Source organism: Podarcis bocagei, assembly GCF_964188305.1.
Source record: "Podarcis bocagei genome assembly, chromosome: 1".
In the NCBI taxonomy this organism is placed as follows: Eukaryota; Metazoa; Chordata; class Lepidosauria; order Squamata; family Lacertidae; genus Podarcis; species Podarcis bocagei.
In genome coordinates, this window is record NC_138125.1 from 100,179,544 (window position 1) to 100,196,788 (window position 17,245).

Sequence of the window (17,245 nt, forward strand, 5' to 3'; positions counted from 1 at the left end):
TATTTGACACGTTCACTTTTCAGCCAATACTACGGTGCAGTTTTGAGTACCTCGCCTACAAAATAAAGATTTTTGGCAGTTTTCCAGTTCATGCCCTCATTTTTGCTGCTGTCCCCACCCCAAAGCGCCGCTCCCGTCGTCAACTCCCTCGCGAATCGGCGGCTGCTGAGCCGCCGCCTAAAAAAACCCGCCGCGGAATCTACAGGCGCGAATCGCAGCCCAGTTTACCTCCCGAATCTAAGCGTGCCCTACTGCCACAAACGCTTCCTCTTTGGTGTTGTGAAGATGATGATTGGTGGTGGGTGGGATTTTTATTATTATTAAGGCGCATGCGCCCTTCAATGTTTTCCCCCTACCTTGGGCGGGGGAATCCAGGAAGCGGATCTCAGTGGGCGGAGAGAGAGAGAGAGGGCGTAGTAGGTGCAGCGAAGCGCGACGCAATCGCGTCCGAAGCGAGGCTGACGTTTGTGACGCGCATGCGCGCTCCGCGTCGAGGCAAACGGACCGCTGGGGAGGCCGCGGAGGGGCAGGCAGCGCATAATAAGCCCAGGCCCGACGGTCCGCCGCCGCCATTATGCTGTGGTTCCCTGGCACCATCCCGGCCGCCATTGCCGCCGCCAAACAGCGCAGTGCCGTCTTCGTGGTGTTTGTGAGAGGTACGGGCCCACCCCCGTGTTTCCGTAACGTGAGGATGGGCGGGGGAGGTTTCGTGTGCCTCCGCGCCTCTCTTCTCAGGCTTCTTTCCCTCCCCTCCCCGCCTAGCCTCAGGCGAGCTCCCTCCGCCTATGAAGAGGCCTCTTGAACGTACGGAGGGGCCTCATCCCACCCTCCGCGGGGCCTTTGGGTCCGACGCCTCGCCCTCGCGACTGCCCAGCGAATTTGGGAAGAGGAGAGGGGCTTTTGCTTAGAAGCACCCGAGCTCGCCCGTTCAGCCGGTTTTCCCCTTTAATGAAATAAAAGGGGGGAAAGGGGGGGAGGTGTCTTCTTGAAGGATTGGGGGGTAGCGGAGAAGAGGGGAAACCCAGCCAGATGGGCTGGGTATAAATAAAAAATTGTTGTTGTTATGAGGAGCGCCCACATTTATCTGGAAATACCTACGTGAGCGCACTCGTGTGCAAATAACTCAGTCGACAGAGCGTGAAGACTTATAATCCCAGGATTTTTGGTTTTGAGCCCTACGTTGGGCCAAGAGATTCCTGCATTGCGGGGGGTTGGACTAGATGACCCCCGTGGCCTCTTCTGACCTTTCAAATTCTCTGTTACGCGTGTCCTGGTGCGTGGAAGGGGACTGGCGATTTAGTGGAAACATCCCCGTGTCCTGTAATCACAGTAATCACTGTAATCACCCTTCCTTCCAGTACTTGTTACAGAACAGGCCTCCCTAGCTCAGTGCTTGTAAAAAAAGCCATGGCTATATGCTTCCTTCAGTAAGGTCTTGTGCTTCCTTCTCTCCCCCCCCCCCCGCTTTATTTCTTGTACGCCCAGCCTAATGCTTCTTGCTTGCTCTTATTCTAGTGTATCCATAGCAGCCATATGTGTGCCCTGGAGCTTGGTACTGATTTGGTGCTCTCTCCTGTCTTGTGACCTATATGGGGGAGTGCTTGCTGTGTCATGCTGAGTAGGAAATAAAATGCTTTCATTGCGTAGGATAAGAAGGAATTTTTAATGTGCATTGCTTCCTTCCTTCATGGAACCCAAGGCAGCGTACATGTATGAAAGGCCTGACTGAATCGAAACATGCTTAGCTTCAGCAAGCTGGCTGCATCATGTGTTTTTACACCCTGGAAGGGGTATCTGTAGCACTTCCTATGTTGTTGGAAGTTGATGTGATGGGAGTTGTAGCCTGACAGCATTTGGAGGGCCACAATTTCACCATTTGTGCTTTACGACTTACGCTAGTGCCATGTATCCTACATATAGTTTCTGGGAGGACTTGTTGGTTTAAAGTTTATCCATGTTTGAATATGTTGGGTTCAGGTCATCACATTTTGGTTTGGTGCTGTAGCACACAACTAGAAGTTCCTGTGGGAAAGTCACATAACATTTCTTCCAGGACACCACCTTTAAAAGCCCTGTCTTCAGTGCATGTAGGCTATGGGAATTAGAAGTGCTGCACCAGTGCATCAAACGCTAGAGATTATTGTCACAATATACTTTTCATCAAACTGGTTTTCTGTGGATTCTGGTATGACTTATTCCCCACAATGTAAATAGTTGTCACGATTCTTCAACTGGAGACCTGTCTTCAGGAAGATAGTAAAGGACAATAATGGGCTGTCATTCCCACAATTACCTCACATTTTCTCAAAAATGACCCGTAATACCTTTGATACTGTCATTGCCATGTCCCTAATTGCCACTTTTTTCTTAAGACTCAGGGCAAATTACAAAGGGCAACTTTTTGCCTGTGCCATGCAAACTTCCACTTATGTTCCTGCTGTCACCTTTTTTGGAATTGCCACAAATACTTTTATGTATCTAATTTCTCTTGTTACCTCTCTTTCCTCCCATCCTTCCTAAATATATGTGTAGTCATAAGTTCTGAAAGTAATTTTACCATAACTGGAAAAATCTGGCATCTGATCATGTAAATGCCCCAGAATGTGCCTAATTTGCCTGCCTTTCAGCTGTATGCTATGTATTCTGGATGCAGTTCTGTTTTCTTAATATTCCCACATGAATAGTAATAATATTTAAAATACATAAAGGTAAAGGTAAAGGTACCCCTGCCCGTACGGGCCAGTCTTGCCAGACTCTAGGGTTGTGCGCCCATCTCACTCAAGAGGCCGGGGGCCAGCGCTGTCCGAAGACACTTCCGGGTCACGTGGCCAGCGTGACATCGCTGCTCTGGCGAACTAGAGCCGCACACGGAAACGCCGTTTACCTTCCCGCTTGTAAGCGGTCCCTATTTATCTACTTGCACCCGGGGGTGCTTTCGAACTGCTAGGTTGGCAGGCGCTGGGACCGAATGACGGGAGCGCACCCCGCCGCAGGGATTCGAACCGCCGACCTTTCGATCAGCAAGCCCTAGGCGCTGAGGCTTTTACCCACAGCGCCACCTTACAGTAACTAGACTACAGATAACTATTAAGGCCTTGCAGATTTATTGCCAGTGTGCATGAACTTTTAGATTTCCCACTGAAATAGACGGGACAAGGAAGTGCTTCAATTTAGAATATCCTGTCCAGTGTGTTAATCATTTGGGAGAATTCTGCTAGTTAAGTAACACTGGAGAGCTTATTGGTAGTTTACAGAGTAGCCTCAGATCTACTAACAAGCATACAGGAAGCTAAGTTAGCTAAGATAGGATGTTAGGTGTTCACTTGTTACATTTGTCCATGCCAGGATTTTTTCCCCTCCAGTATATTTGACACTTCTGATAAAAAATTAATTTTCTTCTATTATAGTGTGCAAAATATCTGCCTGCACATGCCATTGTTATTCTAGAATCCAAAATAATTGATTGTTAAACTGTTTAGTGTACCATATACAGATGTTAAAATAGAATGTACTAGAATCTGCAGTCTGTGTTAATTTTATTTATTGTAAGAGCACTAAGAGTTTTATCCAACTAAATTACTGGATGCACAGAATGATTTCCACACCCTTCATATCATCTCAAAATCTGATCTAGAGGATTGGAGAAACCCTAGGGCAGAAAAGGGAGGCAGAGTTCCATTGTGCTTGCGAAAGTTGTTCCATGCTTACAGCTACATAGTTGGATGCAACCCTATATCCTTTCCTCATTTGCACTATAGTATGCAATCATTCCACTTGTGACACAGGATTAGAAAGTATTCTGGGTGCACCCTTTGAGATAGGTGGTGGAAGTCATGTTGTTCATGTTGCACTAAAAATTGATACAGAGATGGGCTGCATTTTATAGAATGGTGGAGCTTCAGGATATGCACACATATTTTGAAATCTCACTGTTTTAGTGTATTTGATGTATCTTAATTGACAAGGCAACAGGAGAGAATGAAATATTTTTCTGCATCTGTGAAACAATTGTTGACAGCTCCTGGACATTATACAGCAAAATTATTACCAATACATTTCTAGTAAATGGGTTTTCAGGAATGTGGAAATGGGTGACATCCACTTTTGTTCTGAATAGTGATAGTAATGGTATGTATATTGTGGTTGGTAGACTGATATAAGTTGCTCTACAGCTCTGGAAAATTGTCCATAACTGGAAATGGTGACTGTTTGACTTACTGCCTAAAGTTGGCTTTTTTGGATACACCAAAAAGCTGCTTAGAGAGAGGGTAGGATATAAATATAGTAAATAATTCAAAAGAATTGAAGTCATCCGTGTCAATTTAATGATCTGAAGTATTTAAAAATTTTAACAAAACACTGGATAGGCTGAAACAGGCATGTCCAACAAGAGACTGTGAACTACTCCCAGTATAAAAAAACTTGCAGTGATTGTCATTGGAGGAGGAGGGTGGGTGGGTTGCCCAGAGTTGTTAAGCTTTCTTTAGGAGGAAAGTGCCCAGAATTGTTGAGCTTTTTGTGGGAGGATTGCACAGAGTTGGTTTTTTTAGCTTTCCCCCCATAACTTTTTGTACACAATAAGGATCCTGTGATCTACCAGGATCAGTCAGCGATCTACCGGTAGGTCGCAATCTACTGGTTGGACATCCCTGGGCTAAAACAATCAGCCCACCCAGCATAGCCAGTGGTCAGGGATGCTGTAGTCCAGCAATATTTTTGTGGCTGCAGTTTCCCTCATCCCTGGGCTAAAATACTGAAATTTTGCAGCCATCTTTGAAGTGAAAATTACTAGAATGGTCAGGCCCCGCAGTCTTAAGCAAAAACAGTATCATCAAACTGATGAAAACTCATGAACAGCTAGAAGAGTGCAGAACTGTTAGAATTGATCGTGGCACAATGGAATGATTGCTTAAAAGCATTGAAATTTTGCAAAGTCAGTTATATAGCATTTTGTAAATTAACAGTACTCAGCTTGTGCATGGTATGTTTCTTGCATGTCTGCTGCATTTTACATCGCATGATGAATATCCTTGTGGGAAATCACCACACTTGAGCTCTTTATTTTTCTTTCCATGTTCTCTCTAGGGAAGTGATTCTGGAGTACACAGATTATAGCTGTGCTAGCAATTGGCGCAGCTCAGCTATTTTCTATGTGTGCCTGCCTCTGTCAATACTGCAGAGTTGTTCTTAAGCATAGTTTAATTATACAAGTTAACCTATTGACAAGATCATTTGAAAAAAATGTAAACTTCCCTTTCTCAGACTCCTGTACTTTACTAAGTATCAGTATATGCACAGAAAATATGGTGGACTTTTCTGTTGTAAAGCTCTGTAGGTATTAAATAGTGATGAGATACAGTATGCTACTCAGAAGTCAAGTGGAAAGCAAGTGGGTTAACAACAGTAATAAACCAGGCAGAAGGCCTTCTCGGTATTGGCGCCCGCCCTGTGGAACGCCCTCCCACCAGGTGTCAAAGAGAAAAATAACTACCAAACTTTTAGAAGCCATCTAAAGGCAGCCCTGTTTAGGGAAGCTTTTAATGTTTAATAGGTTATTGTATTTTAGTGTTTTGTTGGAAGCTGCCCAGAGTGACTGGGGAAACCCAGCCAGATGGTTATTATATTATTATTATTATCCTGTTCTCACAGTGGCCCACCAGATGCCTGCAGGAAATCTGAGTACAAGAGCATTCTCTCCTAAGGTCATGTCCATGAGTGAGTTCTAGTGTTATCAGATCCATGGATTCACTAACCGTTGTTCAGTCATTCTTTAATCTAGTGATTGTAACTTGGGGATTTAACGTGCAATCTGATGAATGCTCAGAAGCAAGCGCCATTGAATTTGGGGGAATTTACTCCATGTATAGAAGGCGTAGGGGATGTTTTTGATCTGGCAGGCAAGATCCTAATCTCCCCGCACCACCACAGGCCAGCTCTGACAGCAGGGCAACCCACCAATCTACCATCTCATGTCCTAATGAGGTCAGATGATTGACTCCTGCCAAAGCCTTTTGTGCAGTGCTTCAGTTGTTGGCATCCCTCTGTCTCGGGAGACAATGGAGTTCGTCTCCAGGGGTAAAGTCAAACTGCTATGTTAGCAGCACCAAAGTGCTGCTAACATAGCACCCCAGCACGCAAGCCTGGGAGTATGTATGGGGGACCTGGGCTGCCCAGATGACAAGACCCCCCCCCCTCTTGGCTGTGCTGATGTGATCTAAAGGAAAGCAGGGCAATATGTTTGGCACCAGTTTATCTGCAGGAGTTGCTGGAAGGAGGCGTACAAAATGCCATCCAACCACCTTAGGGAATCCACTCCAGATTTGTGTAAGAGATATAAAAAAACAAATTCAGGGAATTCAAGCAAACAAAAATAGGGTCTAATCTTATGGGCCAGGGAAAGCCCAGGCTGAAAGCTAATATATATATGTGTGTGTATCTGAAGTACAGGAGTAATCTCATGCATAGATCATATTGCTGGAAGTAGGAGGAACTGTTGTGTATAACATTGGTAGCTTGAACTTCTAGGATATAGTCTGGCTGATGCATTAGGATCTCAGACGGAGAGAAACATTACATCAGTAACAAATGGGTTTAGATTTAAGATAGTGGGTGAATAAAGGTATAGAAGACTCTTCCAGACCACTTAACTTATATTTGATTACTTCACTTATGAAGAGCCACTAATAGTTCCCTTGCTCCTTTGAACTGGCAATAATTATTCTCTTTCAAATTCTGCCCTCTTTCAGTTGCTGAAATTGTGAATTATTATAGATGAAAATATAAATGAACACTTCATGCCTAATTTCATTAGGGGGAACATTGCAAATTGTCAGCAGGCTTTCTATATGGGTTGTTATAGCTTTGTTCTGTTAAAAATTGTTACTTTGCTTTTACAATAATTGCACATGAATATGTATGCTTTTATATTGCTATATGAATAAGTGTTTCAAAGGCAGAAATTATCCATTAAATTGCTTCTAAAATGTTACAATTTTCTAGTTGGTGCGTTGTTTGGCCACTTCGTTGTCCTTTAAAAATCATAGGATTGACAGATTATAAAATAAATACTAGCTATTTGCCTTTTAGAGAGTGGTGAAAGATTTATTTGCTGGAACATAATGAGTTAGTTGCAAACAGAATAGTTATAATTTTTTAATATGTAAATTAATAAAATAACAAATACAAGTTGATCTATTGCACATAGTAATGTAATTATCAGTCATATTTCTAGCACAATCCCTTTGATCACGTGATCTGAAAATGTTTTAAATGATCACCAAACTGTGAGAGACCCTTGTTTTGTGGAGCACTGCATGTTGATGTTGCACCCCCTTTACATAATTATATGTCACTTGTCTTTCTCGTTTGGGTCATCTGGAGCTGCTGGCTATGCATATCTTGCACACCTGCTGTCTGTTTGTGACACTTTTGGGTCTAGAGTCTTTTTTTAAAGCTGAGCCGTTGGCACCTGGTAAGTGGGCTATACTATCTTTGGGTCTATCCCAACTCTGTAGTTGTGTGACCATCCTTGCCCTAAAGTTATAAACATTGCATTTCTAGTATGCTGTAATCTGTAATTAATCTATGTTTGCATCTGTGAAGAAGACTTCTTGTTTTTCGCAGGAGATGATGAACAGTCCATAGAGATGGCTGCCAGCTGGGAGAATGAGAAAGTGACTGAGGCAGCAACAGATGGCTTTGTAGCTATTAAAATAGATACCCAAAGGTTTGGCAACTTCTTTTACTGTTGTTTTTGTTGTTAGTAGTAATTTACTTTTAAAGAGACCTGTATAATCAATATATAGTTATTTTGGAAGGGAATTCAATTGGTATGTGTGTGGAATATTGTTATCCAACTAGACACTAAGTGTATATTTTACTGAATAGTTTACTTTATTCTTGTTATATTTGTACTACTCCATTCTCCATTAAAATAAGAGCCAACTGATACTTTTCACTATGAAAATTAAAAGCCATAATACTTTCAGGAGGACTTTAAAGTCTGGAGGAGACAAACCATGAACCCATGTACAGATGACACCAAAACCAAACCATGGCTTAACTCAGGCATAGGCAAACTCGGCCATCCAGATGTTTTGGGACTAAAACTCCCACCATCCCTAGCTAACAGGACCAGTGGTCAGGGATGATGGGAATTGTAGTCTCAAAACATCTGGAGGGCCGAGTTTGCCTATGCCTGGCTTAACTCACAGGACTGGAGAAGGAATAAAGCAGCCATGATCTCCTTTCCTGGAGCCCATAAGTTGTGCTAAGCCATGGTTTAGCATAACATTACATATGAACTGAGCCATTGTATAATCTGCATACTGTTTTATGTAAGTTAATTTCAGTGTAGTGTTTCAGAGAAATAAAAATTAATTTGTTGTGATCCTACAAGGCTTTTAAACAGTCAGAGATATACAATAACAATGTAACTGGTTATTTTATGACATTTCATATTATTAGTGTGATTGTCTAAACTTGATACTTTTTTTTACACAGTGAAGCCTGCCTGCAGTTCTCCCAAATCTGTATCCTTGAACAAAATATAATAAATTGAATCATTTCACACTCAGATGTTCATTTATGGGCTTCATTACTGTATGGTGCAAACTACAGGATCTCCTCCCTCAGGAGATTCTGTCTGTTCTCCTTTACTGCTTCATGTGCTTGGAACTTCCTTCAGGAATACCTGTGTGATGCCACCTTTCTTACTCCATCTAAACCCATCTTCAAACCAACCTGTTCCTGAAGCCTTTGGCAGAGTTTCCTGGTTACTGTAACTGGTTACTAAGCCTAAGTATGTGAAAGTGAAACACCCCTTGTATATCTCACCCCCATTTCCTAATATTGTAAATAAAAATAATAGGTAATAATGTAGTATTACTGTTCTCAACAGAGAGGCATCAAAACCATAGTCATTTCTGGCTCTCCTCACTGGGGGTTTATCTCTGGTTTTTCATCCTGTGCTTTTCTTAATTGTTTATATAGTGATATGGTGTATACTGAAAAACTGGGACTTTGAGGGTGCTGTTCCATGAAGAAAACAGGTTGCATGAAGCAGCACCATGATTGGGATGGTTGTTCTACTTGTAACCATCTTGGCTAAGGTTTATTGAATAACTATCTGGCATGAGACCATTTCAGAAAAACAGTGTGTCCAAACTGAAGATAGTTCTTCAATTTTTAATTACAGCAAGTTGATTTGCAGTAAATTTAGGAGTAATGAAAAACAAATAAAAGCCCACCATGCTATTGACTTTTGAGCTTCACTACCAAAACATGTTATGTGTGTGGAATGTTAGTTGATGCCAAAACAATTAGACTTAAGACATGTAGAATAGCATCTACTACAACCTTGGTGTACAGAGGCAATTTACTTTTGAGTACCAATGACAGTGTGGGTGGCGCTGTGGGTTAAACCACAGAGCCTAGGACTTGCCGATCAGCAGGTTGGCAGTTTGAATCCCCGTGACGGGGTGAGCTCCCACTGCTCGGTCCCAGCTCCTGCCAACATAGCAGTTCGAAAGCACATCAAAGTGCAAGTAAATAGGTACTGCTCCGGCAGGAAGGTAAACAGCGTTTCCATGTGCTGCTCTGGTTTGCCAGAAGCGGCTTAGTCATGCTGGCGACATGACCCGGAAGCTGTATGCTGGCTCCCTCGGCCAATAAAGTGAGATGAGTTGGCCACGACTGGACCTAATGGTCAGGGGTTACCAATGACATAGACAAATCACGGGAAAAGCTGTTTTCTTCATGGTCCTGCTTATGAGTGTGCCAGAGGGATTTGACTGGCTGCTGTTAGGAAAACTAAGCTGGGCTGAACACATCTTTGCTGATCCATCAGGGTAAGACCAAAGCAATATTTGACCATGAACTACTGCTCGTGTGATTTAATTGAATCTCAAGATGTGGCTCACATACAAAAGAGGTGTATGCTTTGAGGTTAGAAGTGATCCTTCTAATTTGTGTTCAGTTTTCATTCAAAAGTTATTTGTGCAAACTGTCTCCATGATAATCTGACACATTTCTTTAGAGCTGGGAGAAGAGGGGTGAGGCAGCAGAAAAGTGATGGGCTTGGTATCACTTAAATTTTCCATGGGGAATTCAGATATTTCTGTACTGGTAGCATCAGTTTGCTATAGGTGGCATCCAGTTGGTGTCCCATCACTGATAAAAGGTGCTGTTGGCAGATCAGGAAGGCAGGCACTTTTCAGTTCCTCCTCTTCCTCCTCTAGCCCTACACACCCCTAATTGGCTTCAGAAGGCCCCTATATTTGGAAAGAAGGGGAAACTGCCAAAAATTGTCTCCTCCATTTCACTGAGGAGCACTAGTTCATTATCATTCTATATGCTTTGCTCAGCTGTTTGCAGTAACTTCTAATCATTTGCATTTATGTTTCTTTTCCAATTTACTTTTGCCTTCCTTACAATTGAGATGTTGTCCTTTACTATTGCTGCATAGATCCTGTAGTGTGTGTTCCATCCAGTTTCTTTATAGGAGACAATGGAGTCCCGTTGGAAGTGATTGCTGGCAGCGTTTCTGCAGAGGAACTTGTTACAAGAATTCATAAAGTCAAGCAGGTAAGAAATAGTGACCAACTATTTCAGCATAGTGAAATAAATGTTTAAAAGCTTGTTCCTGTTGAATGGATTACAGGCAGAAAAGGTCACTGTGTCAGTATGCCTATAGAATTGTGAATTCTATATGTTCTTGCTTGATGAAAGAATATTTAATTAAGCCAGTTTTATGTACCAAGTTGGAAATGTACTAATAGAGCAATAATGACTTTTTCTAGAAGACATTTTTCTTGATGGGCTTGACCATTGGAAAAACAAAAATCACTCCTGAAATGTACTTGTTTCTCACCCTTTTTTTAATGCAGCAAGAAAGGTCAGGTCACATGTGTTTCCCCTCATTTGCCCCTTTAAGATCAGGCTATACAGTGGTACCTCCAGTTGTGGGTGGGATCCGTTCCGGAGCTCTGGTCGGATCCCAAGGTTTCCACAACTGGAGGGACTGCTTCTGTGCATGCACACAGTGTGGTAGAGTGCATCTGCGCATGGTGAAACATGGGTTTGCCGCTTTTGCAACCCAAAGTTTACGTTACCTGAGGGTAATGTAAGCCGAGGTGCTACTGTAATTAGTCTTGAGACATGGCATAGAAATATTGTCCCCTTCACACCTCCCACTGGCTCTTTTATGATGATTATTTTACTGCAAACTGACAAACTGGTAATCTGAATTAAGATTTCCATAAGATTAGGCCAGGTGGCGACCCAAGCTTTTAATTTAATCCTAGCTTCCTCTTAAGTGTGTTCCAGGACATGTGCTATTCAAGCATCTTTTTCTAAATGTTGTCTCTTTCCTTATCAACCCCTGTGGTAGTAGTTTGCGTTCAGTCTCTGCCTGTGGGATAATATTATATACTAATTTGATTGTTATATTCAAGGCTCCTTGACTTGGTGACCTATAGTTAAGTGGTCTGGAATTTTGTTATAGAACTCTCTTCTCATTCTACAACTGCTAAAAGAGGGGACAGAGCTGTGCTACACACCAATTTTCAGGAGATATAAAACAACATCAGAGAAAAACAGTGCAAACAAAATGACTTGTTCTCACATTAAGAAATAGTAATATATGACATATTTTGCTTCCTTCTCCCTCTGCCATATGCCAATAGAAGGGTTATTGTACTCATTTCAGGAGATCTTTAGCTACACACTACTCTTGAAAGTGAAGTCATCCATAAAATAATAGTTGCTTTTTCTTCCTGCAGTCAAACAGGGCCTATGACAGCCATGGTTCTGCTCTTTTCACCATGTATTAGTATCATGCAAAGTGCACTCTTAAGCTTACTATTTGTAGATTAGGCTACATGAGCATCAGTTTTGTACTTTGAAGCCTAGCAGTTGTTTTCACTTTGATTTAGAAAATGGCTTAAAAATCAAATGTTCTGGAATTACAGCCATTTACTGATATCTACACTTCTTTCTTCCTTAGATGCACACGTTAAAAAATGAATCAATGGAAAGTTCTGTGCCATGTTCCTCATCTTTAAATGGCATCACAGAGGACTCTCAGTCCCAAACAGCTGAGCTTGCTGAAGCACAGCCTGAAAGGCTAAGTGTATCCTCAGCTGGTAAGTATGTGTAGCTGCCTACATTCAAGATTGGTATTTACACATATGGAGTTAAAATGGTAGTCTTTCAAAAGTAAAGGATGGGAAAGACCTCCTTTGAGTGATTACCATTTTTGTGTGTGCCTCATTATGCTACCACCTTTTAAGTCTTTTTTCATCCCCCCCCCCCCATAACTGCTGCTCGTCCCTGCCACGCTCTTTCTCATCTGCAGTTGTTGTTTCTTCAGGGCTGCATCAAGAACAGGACAGGGCCAGCCATGCCTTGCTCATTCTGACACAAGGAAAGAGTGGTACAGAGACAGGTGAAGTGGAGGTTGTAGTGCTGTCAGGTACACTACTGGCCTTGCTGAGAATAAGCAATTCAGTGCATTAATTAGGCAAAGGATATCTGAAACTATGTTAATTGCTTAACTGTTGTGAAGAACCTGGATCCAGAGTTGAAGTATTCAGAATATCAACTTTGTGCAGAAGCAGCTGAAGACGTTCTTGATTCTAAATAGTGAGCTAGTTTGGATCATTAATACTCATAGTGGCCTGATAACCGTATTTTGTAAGAGTTCATACAGCAATTGCTTATGATGGTAAAATGTTGATACTTTTCCCTTTCCCATCTCCTTCTTTTCACTTACCTGTTATTTCTAAACGACTTAAGGTGAAGTAAATTTGGACCAGACAAATGTGGAAAGTGACGGAAGGGGGGAATCGCAGACTACAGATGACCTTACAGCCAAAGTAGAAAGGTGTGTTTTTGCAGACTTTCTGGTTATTCTAGAAAGCAGGGCTAGGCAACCTTGAGCCCTGAGGGCTGCATGCAGCAGTGGGAAAGCAGATGAGGATTGTCTGGCAGTTTTCATGGTCAGAGCCAGCCACACACATGCACTCTCATTCATTTTTCCAACATGCAAACACACACAAAGAAAAGACGGGACTGTGTGGCAAGCACAAGACTGCCTGTAATAACTGTGTCATCCATATCTATCAGACTGCATCAATTCAAGAGGAGATTGCCACCATTTATCATTACTTACTATTTCTAGAGTCTGACTTAAGGGCCAAATCATCAAGCCAAGGCTTAAAAGGCAGATAGTGTGAGAAGAAGCCATTTCAAGAGAATGTGAAAAGCACAGGAGAGGGCAAAATTACACTGATCTGTCATCTGGATTGCACTTCTCAACTGTAGTGCAGAGCTACAATGCAGTTTAAATTACCCATTGAAACAGTCCAGATCTTTCTAAGCGCCTTTTGAAACCTGTTCTTTGGCAGAACGTCTTTTGGGTCTATGACAGGCTCTCATGCTTTGTTATTTGCTGCCAGCCAACCCTTCTCCAACTTTGCAACAGCACAGAATTGAAGGTGTTATTTTTTTACCCACAGTTTTCTAGTCTGTGCATCTTCATGGCAAAGTTCTTACCCATTTTCTGTCATACTAAAGTTAATTTGCCAGGCCTGTGTATTTGGCAGTGCAGGCAAGGAAGTACTTTATGCAACTGACAATTTAATAAATGATAATACTGAGTTGTTTTTGCTTGTTATTATGATACATATTTTTGTGTTTTTATATTGTAAACTGCCCTGTTGTTTTTGGATAAAGGGCAGTATAGAAATTTAATAATTGTAAAATTAATAATGGTAATAGAACTGCTGTTGGAAAGCAAGATTGCTGTATTATAATATACTGCCTTTCAGTTTTGGGTGGTTTTGTTTTTTGGCAGAGTCATGTATAGCACTTTGATGTGCACTTCCCCACACAGAAATAAGGCTTCACCTTGTGTTTGTATGCTTCTAAATTTAGAGTGACAAAAAAACTTGAAGAAAGAAGAGAAGAGAAAAAAAAAGAAGAAGAACAGGTAGAGTGTAACTGAATTTATAATGTTGCATTTTATTTTTCTTTTGAAAAACGTATAAGCTGCTTAATAAAATAAATACTGTACATAAAATGAGTATCAATAATACATAATATCCCCCCAAATAATATTTAATTAAATTATTGGGACAGGCTTGCTGGAATAACAATTATCAGGTGGCTAAAGCAGCAATTTCATTCTCTTTTAATGTCCGGAAATTTTCTATTAAACTAATTTTCAGGAAAATTTTAAATTAGTTGTGTATTTATATGATAGGTAAAGGTAAAAGGACCCCTGACCGTTAGGTCCAGTCACGGACGACTCTGGGGTTGCGTGCTCATCTCGCTCTATAGGCTGAGGGAGCTGGCGTTTGTCCGCAGACAGCTTCCGGGTCATGTGGCCAGCATGACTAAGCCGCTTCTGGCGAGCCAGAGCAGCACACGGAAATGCCGTTTACCTTCCTGCCAGAGCACTTGACATGCTTTCAAACTGCTAGGTTGGCAGGAGCTGGGACCGAACAACGGGTGCTCACCCCATCGTGGGAATTCGAACCTTCTGATCGGCAAGCCCGAGGCTCTGCGGTTTAGACTACAACGCCACCCGCGTCCCTTTAAAAGCTTAGTAAAGGTGTATTCTCTTTTCACTCAGAAGGAAATCAAGAAAGAAGTAGAAAGAAGAAAAAGTGGAAAAGATATGTTGGAGTACAAAAGGAAACAAGAAGAAGAACTTACAAAGCGAATACTGGAAGAAAGGAACAGAGAAAAAGCTGAAGACAGAGCTGCTAGGGAGCGCATCAGACAGCAGATTCAAATGGTAAGTCATCTGTTACAAGGGGGCCTTCAACAAAGTGTTGCGTAGCGGTGTGCTCTGTGTTCAGGATGTCAGCCACTCTATTCCTGTCCACCATTTCACTCTCACTCATTTTTCTGATACTCCTTTGTGTGTTGAATATGGAGCACCACTCAAATAACTGAAATCTCTATTAGCACATTATATGTGATTTATTAGGTGAGCTTCTTGGAAAAAAGTAAATTCTTAGCAAATTGACCTTCAATATACCGTATTTTCCCGTGTATAATGCCCCCATGTATAAGACGACCCCTATTCTTTGGGACTTCAAATTAAGGAAACGGGGAGATTGCTCAGAGTTGTTGAACTTTTTTTTTGGGGGGGGGGAGATTGCTGACAATCGCTTATCTGCCTGGCCGCTGCTGCCAATTGCACACCTCGCCGAAGCCACCAATCGTTTGTCAGTTCAAACACAATGGATAAGCAAGGCTTCCAAACTCTTATTCCCAGTTGCGCACAAGGAGGGGGCAGAGGACAAGTCTAAAGACTCACTCACCTAGACTCATTCATGGCATGGTAAAGCGTGGTTTAGCATGAAGATGGCATGTGAAGGTGAGGTGTTCACTGAATATAATAAATGAGAACAAATTATGTCCCTCACCACATACAAGTTGGTTGGTAGCAATTTCTTTCCATGAGACTGCATTGATTAAAATAGCCTTGACTGGGCCGTGGTAACATGTAGTGAATGTCTTTGTCCTCTTATGAAGGATCGTGCTGAAAGAGCAGCTCGTTTTGCAAGGTCCAAGGAAGAAGCAGAAGCTGCCAAAGCTGCTGCTATCCACGCTAAGCTGGTTGAAATGCAAGCCAGGAAGGAAGCATCACAGAGGGAAAGAAGGTGAATTCTTTTTCATCGCTTCATCCAACTCTTCCCATTCCCTTCACCTTGTACACACCATTTTCCTCATTTATTGTAGCACCATGCATTTTTGTTTTGTTGTCTCACTCCTTTATCAGCCCATACAATTAACCTTCTTTGCCCTCTCTCTCTTGGTAAAACGATAAAACCCTCAGCCGAGAACATGTTTCTTCTGTATTCTGTATACTGCTGCTAAAGAGATTTCAAATAATAATTTGATCTAACTTAAAAATAAGTGCAGTTGATGAACTCTGCCTCTCTAATATCCCCTGGTATATGAGTGAAACATTTAAAGGAACTTAAGTGATGGAAGCTGTTCTTAAAATTCATTCTTAAGCTGATATATTTTCCCTAGTGCTATAGCAAGAATTCAGTTTCGCCTTCCAGATGGATCCTCTTTTACCAATAGTTTCCCTTCGGATGCCCCGTTGGAAGAAGCCAGACAATTCGCTGCACAGGTAAATGAGGATCTGTTTTATTTTTAAGTTATAGAAGAGCATGTATGTATAGTTACCATAATTGCTTCAGGATTTTTGAGAGAGAAATTGGAACGTTTTGAGGAAAAAACAGGTGGCAGCTTTGGCCCTTTGTCTCAATGCTTGGGAGGGTTTTAAAGATGCCAGTTATTGATCTTGTTAGTGCATAACATTGACCATAAATAATGTGGGTCAGTTGCATTAACACAACTACAAACCACAAGCAGCTAAGTGAGCTGGTCTTCAGTTTGTTTCCCACTGTGGTAAGGGCAGTTGAGAAATGGGGACTCTGTGTGCACCAATTTGCATCTTGCACACAAGCTAACTACCCTACTATCTGAACAATTGTAAACTGTTCTGAGAATATTTGTTAAACTAAATGAAAGTTTTACAACCTTATACATGTCACTACTCGTTTTGGTCTGGCCACAAAATGGGATTCTTCCAGGTGTCCTCAAACTTGCCCTAACTGGCATACCTCTTGCATAATTTTTGGGTCCCGTGTCTTCAGAAGACAAAAATAGTAGGTGTTGGGAACAGATACCATGTGTAAATTAAGAGTGTTGTTTTCCCCTTTTGAAATAACTTATTTTGAGATGAAGCTCTGCATTTCATGGTTAAAGGTCCTTCCCATTTTTATTTCTAAATTTTAAGGGGAATACAAAGTACTTACCTGATTTGTTCTACTACAGACAGTTGGCAACACATATGGCAATTTCTCATTGGCGACAATGTTCCCCAGGAGGGAATTTACCAAAGATGATTATGGGAAAAAATTAGTGGACCTGGAACTTGCCCCAAGTGCTTCCGTAGTATTGTTGCCGGTAAGTGTGCTTTATGGAAAAGATTATTCAAATTGTGCCATGAACTGTTTTACAACAATTCAATATTACTTCTTGGAATAACCTCGTGTATTTATGGAGTTTCTTCTAGAGTCCAGTTTTCAGTCCTGTTTGTTTTGTATCTTCAAACAGGCAGGAAGGCCAGCAACAGCAGTTGTCCAGTCTTCCAGTGGAGATTTTTGGAGATTCCTGGGTACTATCCTTTATCCACTCATAGCTGTTTGGCGATTTA

The 17,245-nt window shown here is 41.8% G+C and overlaps 1 protein-coding gene across 1 annotated transcript; it reads left to right on the forward strand.

Annotated features, from left to right (window-relative positions):
• Window positions 1-397: 397 nt before the first annotated feature.
• On the forward strand, window positions 398-17,230 carry UBXN4 (UBX domain protein 4; the record flags this gene model as incomplete). Its single annotated transcript, XM_081163059.1, has 12 exons — window positions 398-656; window positions 7,603-7,726; window positions 8,503-8,531; window positions 10,466-10,584; window positions 12,005-12,143; window positions 12,796-12,883; window positions 13,936-13,997; window positions 14,610-14,800; window positions 15,547-15,674; window positions 16,051-16,153; window positions 16,864-16,995; window positions 17,105-17,230. Exons 1-12 carry the CDS (start codon window positions 575-577, stop codon window positions 17,228-17,230), a joined length of 1,323 nt encoding a protein of 440 aa, XP_081019185.1. The 5' UTR covers window positions 398-574.
• Window positions 17,231-17,245: the final 15 nt, after the last annotated feature.